Raw genomic sequence first — 14,625 nt, forward strand, 5'->3', positions numbered from 1 at the left:
TAAAAAAGTATTAAAAGAAGATGAATTACGTACTTCATAAAGCTATAACGGAAATGAGCAAGCAGAATGATGATGAACAAATATGTATTTGGCATCGTCACTCCGAAATATGCACTCTGAAAGTAGTAAAAGAAGGCTAAAAAGAAAAATTCAGCAAGTCATTTTAGATATCACGGATTATGATAAGAGTTTGGTACAAAATGTAAATGTTCCGACCGTTCAATCATTGGGCGAAGAAAGTTATCACAACATGACGTCACCTTCTACATCTTCAAATACAAACCAATCTATACTAGACATATGAAGAAGTATTTCAGCTACATGTTATTATAAACATTTTGATGTGCAAGATCAGTTTCAATAACATGTTAACAGTTTCATAACAATTAAGACTGTATTCTGCTGAATGTTTAATATGATATAAATTAAGTAAATTCTAGTTCTTCAGTTTCGAGTCTTTACACAAATGGTAAATAGTATTACATAAGGAAATCTATTTAATTAACTACAAACTTTCAAGAAATGAACAAAACGTATGACCTTCAAGATGGAAGTTTTCGAGATATACGGTTCCAAATTTTCAAGAATGCATTATACAAGCGATGACAAAATACTAATCATTTATCAAGGAAGCGCTGGAAAAATTACAGTTTTGATAGTTGTCAGAATTTTAAAGTTTGTCCTCGCAAGTTTGTGTATTATTTTAAGTTCATTAATCATTATTCTATCAGAATTCGTTTTATTTGAAAATGGTCCGTCGTTTGAGTGAAAGGGAAAGAATCGAAATTTTGATGATGATCGGTTACGTGGACAGAGCTCGCAAACAAGTAGAAGTTTACCGTTTATTTAACAACAAATATCCAAACCGAGAACCAATTACACAGTCCACCGTTAGTAAAATAAAGCAAAAGTTTTTAGAAATGGGTTATGCGAGAGATCGCCCTAGAACGGGTCGTCCACCAGTACAAGAAGATGTTAAATTGAATGTTCTACTAGAGCTTCAAGAAAATCCCCATTTACCCACCCACCAAGTGGCGGCAAACAACGGAATAGTTCAAAGCTCCGTCTTAAAATATTTGAAATTGTACAAATGGCATCCGTAGAAAGTGGTTTTGGTCCAAGAATTAAACGAAGATGATCCTGACCGTAGGTTACAGTTTTGTGAAACCATGTTGCAACGCCTGATTGATGACGACGGATTCTTACGCAATATTGTTTTTTCTGATGAGGCTACCTTTTATCTCGACGGCACAGTAAACCGGCAAAACTATAGATATTTTTCTCCTGAAAATCCACACTGGAAAATGAAAACTCGTAATCAGTTTCCACAAAAAGTTAACATTTGGGCTGGCCTTGTCGGTAACCGTATTTTGGGTCCATTTTTCATTGAAGGCGCATTAACAGATGAAAAATATTTTGAATTATTAAGAGACGATTTAGTCCCTGCACTTGCGGTGCTTTACCCAAATGACGTAGATCCCGATCCGCCCAACAACACGATATGGTTCTAACAAGATGGCGCACAACCTCATTTTCATCAGTGATCGCTCGCGACTATTTAAACCAAGTATTTGCTAACCATTGGATTGGTCGAAGGGGAACTATCGAATGGCCCCCTAGATCTCCTGATCTCACTCCCCTAGACTACTTTTTATGGGGCTATTTAAGGAGCAAAGTCTATTTCAATGGACCAAATACCATTGAAGAATTAAAGGATAGAATTTGCCATGAAATTCGAGCCATTCAACCAGATATTCTTGATAAGGATCTGCAGAAGTTTCAGTGGAGGGTGGGATATTGCCAAGAAGTGAATGGAGGTAACTTTGAAAATTTCCTCTGATTTTCTTGTTCACTTTTAATTATTTATCATTTGTACAGAAATCTTTTTTCATTTGTTAAAATTGTTGTTGATTGATTATTACTTAAAGAATTAAAATCTCTTGAAATGTTCGATAAGTTTTTAAAAAACTTAACCCCCCCCTTTTACATGGTACATTCTTGAAACTTTGGAACCGTATAAATATCTCGAAAAGATCCATCTTGAAAGTCATACGTTTTTGACATATTCGTACTCAGAAAAATGTGCTCTATCGAAATCCGTGGAAAAAAATATGGGTTGCCATTTAAAAAACAAATAAAAAAAAGTCGATGGCTGAAAAAAGTGACATTTTATAAAGTTGACATGTCCGAGGATTTCTTGCCAAAACCCTTCAATAACGATTTATCGAATTTATTCCAAACTTTACGAGCTCAGTGTATATATTTCTTTTTCATTTTCTAATTGTTTTTGTTGGGTCAGACTGTGTTCGCACGCGCTTCGGGCATACTTTCGTCCAATGAGTCTAAGAAAAGGCTGTTCGAGCTACGACACCTTTGTAAAATTGTCCATTTAATTGGGAATATTGCAAAAGTGTTAAAAAGTTGTGAGGAATATTGTATTGCGAGTTATTTCCTATAATTTCGTTAATAGGATTCAAAACTGCTCGGTACAAACTTAAAGGACCACGCCTTAGACATATTCGAGACACAAAATAAGCCTTCTACGAGGTGTAGAAGTAAGTAGGGGAGACTCTGGCAAAAGGAACCATGCGGGCAAAAGGAATCACAACATTTTCTCTAAACTTGCAGTAGATCGTCCATACTCGGTGTGTCTTGATAGTAGCCACCACAGTTTGCCATTGTTTGTGCGTTGAAGTGAGTTGGTAAGTACTTATTTCTTAGATTTATTCAATCAATAATATTTGTGGGTATCTTAAATCATTAAATATATATTAATCAATTAGAAATTATTCATAGCTCTTGATAGATATTCACAACTAAACACGTGTATTGTTAAAAGTATTTGTTTCTGTTTATAACATAAAAATAAGGAAGTGGCTAGGATCCCGTTTAAATATTTTTAATCGTAGTTTGACGAGTTGGCTGCAGGTCGGGCAACAGGAGCAGGGTAAGAATAACCGAATTTTGTGTTAAAAATTGAAAATAATTACAAAAATATATTTATTTTTGGTGTTCAATTATAAACGCAAAGGCAATAGAGGTCAAGGATGGACAGAAGACACAATGAGACTCGCATTGAGTGCCATTGAGAAAAAAGAAATTTCAATACGTGGCGCTGCCGTACAGTTTGATATTCCATATCCAACCCTAAGAAAGCACGTTGTAAAACAATCCTGTAATAAAAGACTGGGACGTTTTAGACCTGTATTTTCGGAAGAAATGGAAGAGCAAATTGTTCAGCACGTCCAAGAATTGGACGCTCGTTTTTATGGTTGCACAAAACAAGACTTGTGCGCTTTGGCTTTTCAGTTTGCAGAGAAAAATAATCTTCCGCAGTTTCAAAAACGGTACTGCCGGAGAACAATGGTATTCAAATTTCATGCGCAGACACCCGGAACTCAGTCTTAGGACTCCAGAATCTACCAGTATTGCCCGTGCGTGTGGTTTTAATAGACCTCAGGTTCAGCGATTTTTCGAGAATTTAAAAACAGCTAGAGAAAAACATAACATAGAACTGGATAACATATATAACGTGGACGAGACCGGAATACAAACATCTGCAAAACGCCCACCTAAAGTCATTTCAACCAAAGGGAAAAAACAAGTTGGGAGTATTGTCAGTCGAAAGAGGACAACTCGTAACAGCAATATGTTGTTGCTCAGCTTCTGGCAAATTTATTCCTCCAGCTCTAATTTTTCCTAGGAAAAAACGAAATCCAAGATATTTAAATGGAACTCCGCCCGGCACTATTGATTTTGTAAGTGATAATGGTTGGGTAAACAGTGACATTTTCCTTCAATGGCTGAAATTTTTCGTAAAGTCCGTGCGACCAACTCCAGAACAGAAATGTTTACTGGTTTTAGACAATCACGTATCTCACAGAACTTTGGAACTAATAGATTATGCATCAGAAAATAACGTGGTAATTCTTTCAGTGCCACCGCATTGCACCCATAAGCTACAACCATTGGATGTAGCTGTTTATGGGCCATTGGGAAAATACTTTGAAAGGGCAGTCGACAAGTGGCAAAAACAACATCCCGCACAGCACATCACTTTACACGAATTGGGAAAGATTTATGCATCAACGTATTTAGCGATATAGACTTTGCACCATCGTTGGTAACTGATAAATTGCAAGACAATGAACAACAAGTGGATAATTATTCTGACGTTCCGATAGCATCATGCTGAAAAGAAAGTGATAATCCCAATACTTCTAGTGACAAGAAGCAGAAAACTCCTCCATTGTTTAACAAATCTTTGGAAACCAAACATGTCAACCGAAGTTCTGTAGATCATCATACTCCAGGTTCACCAATAATTTTATGCCCAAATGAAATAAGCAAATCTCGTTCCGTTGAACAACCAAGAGCCATTTCGCCCATTCCATCTTGTTCCTATTATCAACCAAAAAAAAAGTCATTTACTCCAATCGCTGAAATTAATCCACTGCCACGTGTAGAACGCAACGAATCCCAAAGGAAACGCAAAACCCAAAAATCCGAAATGTTAACTTCGACTCCTATAAAAGAAGAGCTTAGAAACGAAAGTATTAAAAGAATTAAGATTAAGACAAAGTTGCCTTCCGATATGACAAATACAAAAAAAGTGACCAAGACCAAGGCATCAAACAAGCAATGCGAGTTGATATATCCAAAACCTCCAGAAGAACAACTTGACCCTTCAAATGAAAATGTGCCGTGTCTTGTCTGTGATGATACCTATGGCAACTCTGCACCGGGTGAGTACTGGGTAAAATGCAATTTTTGCCAGAATTGGGCTCATCAGTTATGTACTGATTACAAATCCGGTGTATACATATGTGACAACTGCAAGTCTTCTGTTATAAATAAACTTAAATAACATGTCACAATAGTTCTATACATTGTTCCTCTTGCCCATAGTATGTATTATAAGTTATGGTTACTTTTGCCCTTAGCAGTGGTTCATTATGCCCGGTATCTTTGGGCAAAAAGAACCAAAGTAGTCTTTTATTTTTTTATTTTTTTATAGAATATTCGATTTTGTTATTACATTTTAATAAAGATATTTTGTAATGTATCAATCGTATTATTTTAATTAAATTTTTTCAAAATTTTGGATTGAATTATGTGATTTTGATTGATTTTTAAAGTTAGGTGGTTCTTCTTGCCCGAGTCTCCCCTAATTACTCTGAATTTTCTGTTTGAAGTTGACGTAATTTCACGAAGTATTGAGAAGCTGAGACGGCCGTTAGGAATCCTTAACTTTGAATATGATCCTAGGATGACAAAATACTAGTAGCCTAGGCTACTTCTCCTTGCTATTCACTCTTTAATCCATCATCTTCTTGTTTGTTTCCTCCTTCGGTTTTTTATAATACAGTTAATGACCACTGCGGCCGTTAAACAACGTTTTGTTCGCGACATGATTAAAAACTGTCTCAAGTGTCTGATTTCTTCCGTGTGAATACACGATAGATAAGTGTAGAAATACAAGTGTAAACAGTCTACTGAAGAGCTCTATACACTGCTCTAAGCACACAAATTACTACTTAGTGTGATCACGTCGTAGACTGATCTAGACACAAATGTCGACATTTTAATATCCACGTCTGTACGTAGCATAACAGTAGTTTGCTACCTAGAGTAGATGGGATTATGGTTGCACAGTATTTCAACTGCACACCAGATCTTAACTTGGTGGAATTCAGAAATGTTGAAACATCTTTGTAAGTAGGGTAAATGTAATCATGGGGCATGTGTAATCAGGCCCTTTGTAATTTTTTTTATACCATTTTGGAAGTTTTTTATTCAAAATTCGAAAATATTACCCTTTTTATACCGACATTACTTTTTCTTAACCACTTTTAGTTCCAGTTTCAAGGTATTCACTATTTATTTTATTTTTTGTCTGCATTTATACTAATTCTGTGAGTGTCTTTTGCGATTTTCATCTCTTTTTTACAACCGCAAATATTATTATGTAGTTGTAATATTTTGCTCCCTTAGGTAATTTTCAACAAGGAATCTGTTTCTGCTGTCAGATTTGGATCTGGATAATAACAAAAAATGTTATACCAGTGATTACATTTACCCCAGGGAAATGCGCGTATGGGGTAAGTGTAATCGCGAGACTGGGGTAAATGTAATCACTGATTACATTTGCCCCAGGCTCCTCCTTCTTGACTTTTTAGTATATAACCTTCTATCTTCTTTATTGTTACATGCTAGTAAGAGAAGTGTATGAACCAAAAATAGTGTAATTACTTACCAAAGACTAAAGTAAACTATAAAAACAGTGTTAAAATCTTTAAAATACCAACCTACCTAAATATCAGACTAAATTTTATACACTTCCTAGTGAGTTCCTTATTCAAAATGGTGAGAGTGTATAAGAAAAAAACAGACCCTTCTTACAGTGCTGAACTATTAAAAGATGCGCTTAGAAACATCCAACAAAGCGGTATCAGTATTCGTAGTGCTGCCCGGAGGTATCAAATCCCATTTTCTACTCTTCAAAAACATCTACGAGGAACCCGAGGATCAAAAAGCACGTCCAAAGGAAGACCTACTGCAATACCTGTAGCTGAAGAAGAAAAATTAGTGAATGCCATAAAAACCATGGAGAAGTGGGGTTGGGGGCTGAGCAGAAAGGAAATCATAGAGTTAGTGGGAAAGTTTGTTAAGAAAAATAATATAAAAACGCCATTTAGAGATGGAATCCCTGGAGAGGACTGGTTCTTAGCCTTTAAACAAAGGCACAGGCTGTCTTTAAAAAAGCCACAAGGACTGGAGTATGCCCGAAAAAAAGCCAATGATCCATTTGTGATTGAACAATATTTTCACATATTAGAAGAAACCCTGGAAAGATACAATCTGCAAAATAAGCCTTCTCAAATTTATAACATCGACGAAACTAGTTTTACGCTCGATCCAAGTAAGACTAAAATTGTTGGTCAGAAAAATGCACCTGCTTCAAGAATAACCACCGGACCCGGAAGAGAGAGTACTACTGTTCTCATGGGTGGTAACGCGAATGGGGATAAACTTCCACCATTAATTGTTTTCAAAGGAAAAAATATATGGGATGCATGGATGGCTCCTGATGAATCCACATTTCCAGGCACTTCTTATGCTGCTTCGTCAAATGGTTGGATGGAAACTGAAATCTTCGTAAACTATTTTACAAAAACTTTTATTCCCAACGTAGTACCTGAAAGACCAATCCTACTTTTGTATGATGGACATTCAACGCACTTAGACCAGAAACTTATCGAGGCGGCCGTTAAAAATGATATAATTATACTTAAATTACCTCCACACTCCAGCCACCTATTACAGCCCATGGACTTAGCTGTCTTTAAGAGTCTTAAGTCACGGTGGGATTCAAAATTAGCAGAGTACCAAAGAAAACATGTGGGTGTGAAAATTCCAAAGAAAGATTTTTCAATACTTGTGGGTACAATTTGGAAAGACACAGATCCAGCTTTACTGACATCAGGCTTTCGTAAAGGAGGAATATGCCCTTTTAATAGATCTGTCATTGACCGCAGTAAATATGATCCAGAAGCTCTACGAAGATATGAAGAACGTTTGAGAAGTCGCGAACCTGCCACACAAGAACCTCTTAATGAGCCAAGCACAAGCAGCCATGAAGAGACATCGAGAGAGCAACCAACCTTGCAGCAGTCAGCACCAGAACCCCGACTAGAACCAGTTGCGGGGCCAAGTAACAGATGTGTATCTTTTGAAGAATTGTTGCTTGATACTGTGAGACAATCGCCCCGCCCTAACGAAAAGGAAAGAAGAAAAAGGGTAGCTCCGGGGGCAGAAATTATAACAGCAAAGGAAAACATAGAAAAAATAAAAAAGGCTAAGCAAGAAAAAGAAGACGAAAGAAAATCAAAAGACGAGGCAAAGAAATCAAAAGATTTAGCAAAAAAGGCAAAGAATGAATCAAAAATAAAAACGGCAAGAAATACTATTGTATCGAGCTCTTCAGATGAAGACGAACCACCAATTTTAAGTGATAGTGAATCGGACGAAGCCACGTTTGAAGCTTATGCAAAAAGGTTAGATAAAGAAGAAAAAGCATTAAAAGAAGACGAATTGTTACTCAAAGGGTTAGAAAACCTTAGAGTTGGAAGCTGGGTTCTGGTCTCATTTAAAGGAAAGAAAAACATAATTTTCTATGTTGGTCAAATTACGGTGCTCGATGAAGAATTGCAACCTATCGTCATGTTTTTAAAAAAATCAAACCCAAACTCGCATAATTCAGTTTTTCACTGGCCTGAACTAGAGGACCATCACACAGTGCCTGCATCAGATATAGAGCTAGTTTTACCAGAACCCATTTTAGGGCGAAGAGGAGAACTAATTTTTCCAGTATCCTTTAGCTCATATAACGTAAAATAAAAAATATTCCATTTCACCTTCTGGTTCGCTCAAATACCTACAAATATACTTTTTTAACAAACATATTTGCGTTTTATTGCTTATAATTGCCCCACAAAAAAGTTTATAACTTCCTTATATATTAAGATATCCAGCTCATTTTTGGCGTGTTAAGAAAAACATTTTCATACTATATTACCCTTGCCCCAGATCCATACACACAGTAAGTATATGGCAGTTACGAGCCCTGATTACACTTCCCCCATTAGCCGGGGCAAGCGTAATCAGACAGCATGATTTTTTATTTTTGCTTATATAAAAAATCCAAGGCAAGTAAAAAAATAAATAAATACGACATCGATTTAACAATGAAATAAGCCCTGTTCTACAAAAAAACGAACCCGATATCTCTTATGGTTTTCTTGTTATAAAAGTTTAAAATGCAACTATCATTTTTTTGAGTACACTTGCCCCACTTCACCCTACTAAAATTTATGCGATATAAATCTTCCTAAACAAGGAACCAATATTTATTTGTTGATTATTGCAGAAACGTACAAATCAAGAAGTTCTTGAACTTCTTGATTTGTTTAATTCATAAAGACAATTTTAACACATTTTTACATTGTTTCCAATAGATCTTCAAGATAGTGTTATGACTATGAAGGAAGGGACAATAGGGCAAGTACAGTTAAAAAGAGAAGGCAATGTGTGTATCATAAAATGCCAGATTTGATTTGCCTAGAACATAAAGTTGCCATGACCGTGACAGCTTCAGAAGGAGGCTGCAAGCATGCTGTCGCTTTCATGATGTGGGTATATCTGAGAAGCGAAGAACTTGCCTGTACTTCCATAGAGTGCTACTGGAGAAAATCCAACTTAGCAAAAGTTGGCACTTCTAACAGGTACATAACTGCACAAGATTTAACAAAGAAAAGCAGACCAAAAGAAAGATTGAGTGCGTCATAAGATTTTATAGCTAAAGCAAAAAATAGCAAATTAAACTACCAAATATTAAAACATGGGCTTAATTGTCAAATAAATAATTTAAGAAGGCTTTCTCTGGATAATTTAATTTTAGAATTTATAAATCAATGTGATTTTGATAGTAATAAGTTTCTTCAGCATATGGCAAGTTTATTTACTTCTTCGATGTGGGCTGCAGTTGAAAAAGAAAAAAAGGAACCAATATAAAACTAGCTTTAAGCCCAACCTCAATTATTATGTTCATTTTTGTAAAATCCCTAGAATAAGAAAAATAATATACAACCGGCAACAGCGCGGTGAAGAAATCACACTCATTGTTTGAATCCGTCATTATAAGTTTGTAAAGTTCAAATATTGTAGTTATTTATGGATTATGCATTTAAATATAAAGTTTAAAGTTAAATGCAAGAGTCGTGATACATCTATCAAAATTTAAAAGATAGAAATCAGCCTCAACACTAGACTATGGTATGAGTTACGGTATGCATATTTTGAAACAGGACGCTAGAAGCATAGCTTTATAAAACGATGCCTAATTGGTCAATTCGTAATCGTACAGTGTTGGTTCTACGCCGGCGCCGCACGAGTAAGGTTTGTTTAGACCAAAACACTTAACCAAACTTCTTATCGATTTGCAAATCTTATGCCGATTTGGCGCGTTTTATGTGTGTTCAGTATATTTACAAGTGAATATTATTCCTATTCACGTTCAGATAAAAACCATTTTATTACATAAAATACGCTGTGAGGCTCTATTTTATTCTAGGTATTTATTAAGTTGTGATTATTCAATAATTATGAACTACGAGGATATTTTAAGTTTTACACGAATAAGTGGTTATCATTGTGAATTAGAAGAAACCAACGAAAAATATTTTATTTTGCGTATAAATATTAATGATAGTAACGAAGCTGATAGTTATTTAAACTTGTTTGAAGCACATACATTAACGAAGTGGATAAGAAATGGGGAGTTGGCAAATCCAGAAAGGTATGTAAACATAAGTATTTAGGTACTCGAAACAGTATCCCGACTACTAATATTCTAAATATTTCTTTCGTATTACAGGGTCGTTTATCATAAATACTATATGTGCCAACATAGTGCTGTAAATAAGAAGTGTAGTGCTCATAAAACCGAATTTAACACAGGCTGTACTGCAAAACTAGATATAGTCATAAAAAAATGTACTCCGGCTACGAAAAGAAATGACAAATATTTGAAACTGAAACCAGCACTCTGTGGAAAAATTAAGATAGATATAATACATAACCATACTATAGGAACAAGTGGTTCTCTAAAATATTTGAAAATGTCTAATGAGGTAAGGTGTGATTTCTGTCACTTTGTTTATGATAAATATAGGTATTGTATGAATTTTATTTATAATTGAATTTATTTTTTGATATTGTAGACGAAGCAAATATTTGAACAGTATTTTGACAATGGAATGAGTGCTTCTGAGGCTTTTCGCTATCACGAAAGCATGTTAATGTTTAATGAGAAGCCATGGGAGAAGTTAGCAAATGCTTCAATTAATCCCACGAAAAATGTTGTATATTATCTACACAGGCAATGGACATTGAAAAATTATGGAGCAGTTTTTGAACCTATCCCAAAATTGCAAGAGAAACTTACGTTTTATGAAACGAGAGGTGAGTTTATATGCATACTGTAGTGGTTTTTAATACTGTTATATTGATTATTTAGAAAATAGTATGAAATTGTTCATTTCTTTGAGCTTCTCCCCATTGAGAAGTCAAATTTTATATTTTTTTAATTCAATTATTAGTAAAACAATATCAAGTAATAAATATTATTTTTTAACAGGAATGAAAGTGGTATTGGCAACAAATCCTTGGGCAGTAGCAGTAGTTACTCCAATAATGCAAAGAGCGCAGCAGTTGAATTCTTCTAAAGAGATTATATTTTGTGATAGTACTTCCAGTTGCGACAGTACTGAAACTACTGTTACTATTTTGCTAACGGTTACCAAAGCAGGTGCTATTCCAATAGCTGTTCTTTTACATGATGGACAGTCTATAGCTAGTTATGAGCAGGCCTATGATTTGTTAAAGAAAGCATTTCCCTATTGTTTTGGGGGGAATACGGTAAGCAAATATATTTTTTTAACAATCCAAGTATATAGGTACTCTGAAAATGAATAACTAAAAAATGAGTAACATTTATGAATGAAGAAAATGCATAAAACCACAATGCAAATATATAATTAAAAATATGTTTGTGTTATCTGGAAATGATTAGATAAGAATGCAATGGTGTTTAGATGAATTACAGAAAAATGACTCATGTTGTGGAAATAATATATAATTTTTAATTTTTGACATTTTCTAGCAACCACTCAAAATCAAACAACACAACATACAAAAATAAGGAGAAAATATTAGAAATTTGTAAGTATCCAGTATGTGTGTCCAAAACTGGTGTTGTTATTCATTATATAGGCATAGCATGCAGAACAGGTGGTTGGCTTTGTAGGGTGTGGTATTACTGTAACAAAAAATTGTGTTTTTATTTAATCAGGTACCTACTTTACAAAGTAGTATGGTTGACTTTGTTTAATATTAGTACATATAAAACAATTTTGTTACACATGCCTTGTGTATCAAAAGAGTTAATAGTTAAATTTTCGGTGAATATTCTATAAAAATTGTAATAAGTTGATGCAATTGCTTAAAAAATCATAATGATAGAATGACTACATGGACATATATTCTTATATTAGGTTTGGGCTATTTCTGCAATAAAGTAACATTGTACAGGTATCATTTTGTCTGGTTGTGGTTAATAGAAATATTCATATTTAGTATGTTAGGTAATGGAAATTAAATTGTAGGAACCATCATGTTTTATGACAGATGACTCTAAAGCTGAAAAAGCTGCATTGGCAAATGCTTATCCACAATCAAGACAACTTCTCTGTTTTTTCCATGTTTTGCAAAAGGAAATGGAGGTGGTTATGTGAAAAGAAAAATGGAATTCCATTAGAGAGGCGACAGTTTTTGATGAACTTGTTTCGTAAGGTGAGATTAGTTCTGTAGTTAATTTGGGGGTAGTGTAAATCTACAAGAGGTATATGTTTAAGTTTACAGTAGAATTACATTTATAAAACAATTTACAGCAGATGTATATGAGTACTTTAATGAACATACAATTTTACATACATTAGATGATATATGTATTTTTCTTTCATTTATAGGTTATGTATAGCGAAACAGAAGATGAATTGAATATGATGATACTGAACTTCAAACAGTCATCTCAAGATTTCCCTAATTTTATTAATCGTTTTGAAAAATTTTATTTGATATCACAAGAATGGTTATACGTTCACCGTAAAAACATTATCATTAGGGGTAATAACACCAACAATTATGCCGAAGCATCTAAAAGAATATTAAAGGATATAATTCTCCACCGAACAAAATGATACAATTGTGTGGCTTTAGTAAATTTTATTTGTTTTGTCTGGGAAGAATATTTCAAAATTAAATTGTTGGATTATGCACATGACAGTGGGAATAGTATTCGAAATAACTATTTAAAATGATGTTCAAGAATGGTATCTGTAAATCCAAGCGAAGAAAAGCGAAACAAGGATGATGCCATTTTACAGCTATCATTGGAATTAGATAGAGTTAAAGCACTTGCCAGTGAAGTACTTTGATACAGAAGTTTACCAAGAAACTACAGAAAATGAAAAATTTCCAACAGTTATACTCAGCACTTAACGTTCCAACCAAAACTTTGATTAGGAAACAGTCAAACATTAAAGTTCAGCCTACAGCTATATCCAAAAGAAGGCCAGGAGTAACTCGTGGTAGTACTAGGANAAGTTTACCAAGAAACTACAGAAAATGAAAAATTTCCAACAGTTATACTCAGCACTTAACGTTCCAACCAAAACTTTGATTAGGAAACAGTCAAACATTAAAGTTCAGCCTACAGCTATATCCAAAAGAAGGCCAGGAGTAACTCGTGGTAGTACTATGATACCATCAGGAAGACCATTCAGTGGCGTGAAGAATAAAGTAAAAAGGAGGCATAATATAAAATTGAATATCTTGGCAAATCAATCGAATGCCGTACTTCATGGTCGTGCTCGTTAGTATAAATAAAAACTTTAACAAGTTCTAAATAAATATGGAAACAGTTCATGGAGCACGAGATTAGTAAAAAATAAATGGATATATCATAGAAGTTCATAAAAAGTAAGTGGCAAATGGACATTACTACTTAGATATTACTAATTTTTTTTTTATATGTATTACTCCATCAACGGCCAAACTCAAAACTCCAAACCTGTTCTATTAAATGCACTGTGGTTGCCAAGAATTCAGACTACTACCCCAAGAAATAAACTTTTTTCATATCATAAAAACGTAGAACAGACAGAAAAAACATCAAAAATAAATAGTCTTGACAATGGCACATAATATTTTGTCCAAGCATGATAAAAACTATTTTTAATTTGAATAAAGAAGAAACTACGGCAAATGGACATTAGTACTTAGATGTTACTATTTTTTTTTATATGTATTACACCATCGATGGCCAAACTCAAAACTCCAATCCTGTTCTATTAAATGCACGGTGGTTGCAAAGAATTCAGACTACTACTCCAAGATACAAACCTTTTTCATATCGAAAAAATGTAGAACACAGAAACGACATCAAAAATAAATAGTCTTGACAATGGCACATAATATTTTGCCCAAGCATGGTAAAACCTAATTTTAATTTGAATAAAGAAGAAACTATGAGGCAGAACATTTGGAAAAAAGTATCTACTATGTATGTATATTATGTATTATTTCTATATTATTAAGCAAATAAATGTCATAAATGAAATTAAAAAAAAATGAGAATATTGTACATAATCTAGTAACATCTTTTCATTTAGCTTTTTAGCTCTCCAGAAGACAGTAGCAGAGGGACTACCGAAACGTCAGCGAGTTCAGGCCCATTTTCATAAGATAAATAAGCGAAAAAACTCAGAAATTTTGAAGATATGTATGAATATACCTAGAGTACAATATAGAATGGGAATAAAATTATTATTGTACCTATGTTTAGTATATGTATTTGTTACTGTATACAGTCTGTGTCACGATAGAAAATTTATTTTGATATTCGACAGCAAGAACGGGGTTGATTACTTAAAAAACTTTTATCGCGAAATATTAAATTTGAAATTTGTTATTTATGTCATAATGTCACATTATTTATCATTGTGA

General features: G+C 34.1%; 2 protein-coding genes across 2 annotated transcripts; both read left to right on the forward strand.

Annotated features, from left to right (window-relative positions):
• The first annotated feature begins 9,102 nt into the window (after positions 1-9,102).
• On the forward strand, positions 9,103-12,314 carry LOC111692192. Its single transcript, XM_023456015.1, has 7 exons — positions 9,103-9,284; positions 10,133-10,357; positions 10,436-10,691; positions 10,782-11,022; positions 11,198-11,478; positions 11,723-11,781; positions 12,225-12,314. Exons 1-6 carry the CDS (start codon positions 9,103-9,105, stop codon positions 11,759-11,761), a joined length of 1,224 nt encoding a protein of 407 aa, XP_023311783.1. The 3' UTR covers positions 11,762-11,781; positions 12,225-12,314.
• LOC108914066 lies at positions 12,247-12,818 on the forward strand. Its single transcript, XM_018719769.2, has 2 exons — positions 12,247-12,411; positions 12,588-12,818. Exons 1-2 carry the CDS (start codon positions 12,247-12,249, stop codon positions 12,816-12,818), a joined length of 396 nt encoding a protein of 131 aa, XP_018575285.1.
• Positions 12,819-14,625: the final 1,807 nt, after the last annotated feature.

This window comes from Anoplophora glabripennis, unplaced genomic scaffold (assembly GCF_000390285.2).
Source record: "Anoplophora glabripennis isolate ALB-LARVAE unplaced genomic scaffold, Agla_2.0 scaffold1103, whole genome shotgun sequence".
Taxonomy (NCBI): domain Eukaryota; kingdom Metazoa; phylum Arthropoda; class Insecta; order Coleoptera; family Cerambycidae; genus Anoplophora; species Anoplophora glabripennis.

Excerpts from the sequence above, each read along its gene's own strand:
- LOC111692192 (XM_023456015.1), top strand. The coding sequence starts at position 9,103 with ATGCCAGATTTGATTTGCCTAGAACATAAAGTTGCCATGACCGTGACA. Across the intron at positions 9,285-10,132 it reads AAAGTTGGCACTTCTAACAG|GTATTTATTAAGTTGTGATT; the intron begins GTACATAACTGC and ends ATTTTATTCTAG. Across the intron at positions 10,358-10,435 it reads GAGTTGGCAAATCCAGAAAG|GGTCGTTTATCATAAATACT; the intron begins GTATGTAAACAT and ends TTCGTATTACAG.
- LOC108914066 (XM_018719769.2), top strand. The coding sequence starts at position 12,247 with ATGACTCTAAAGCTGAAAAAGCTGCATTGGCAAATGCTTATCCACAAT. Across the intron at positions 12,412-12,587 it reads TGATGAACTTGTTTCGTAAG|GTTATGTATAGCGAAACAGA; the intron begins GTGAGATTAGTT and ends TTTCATTTATAG.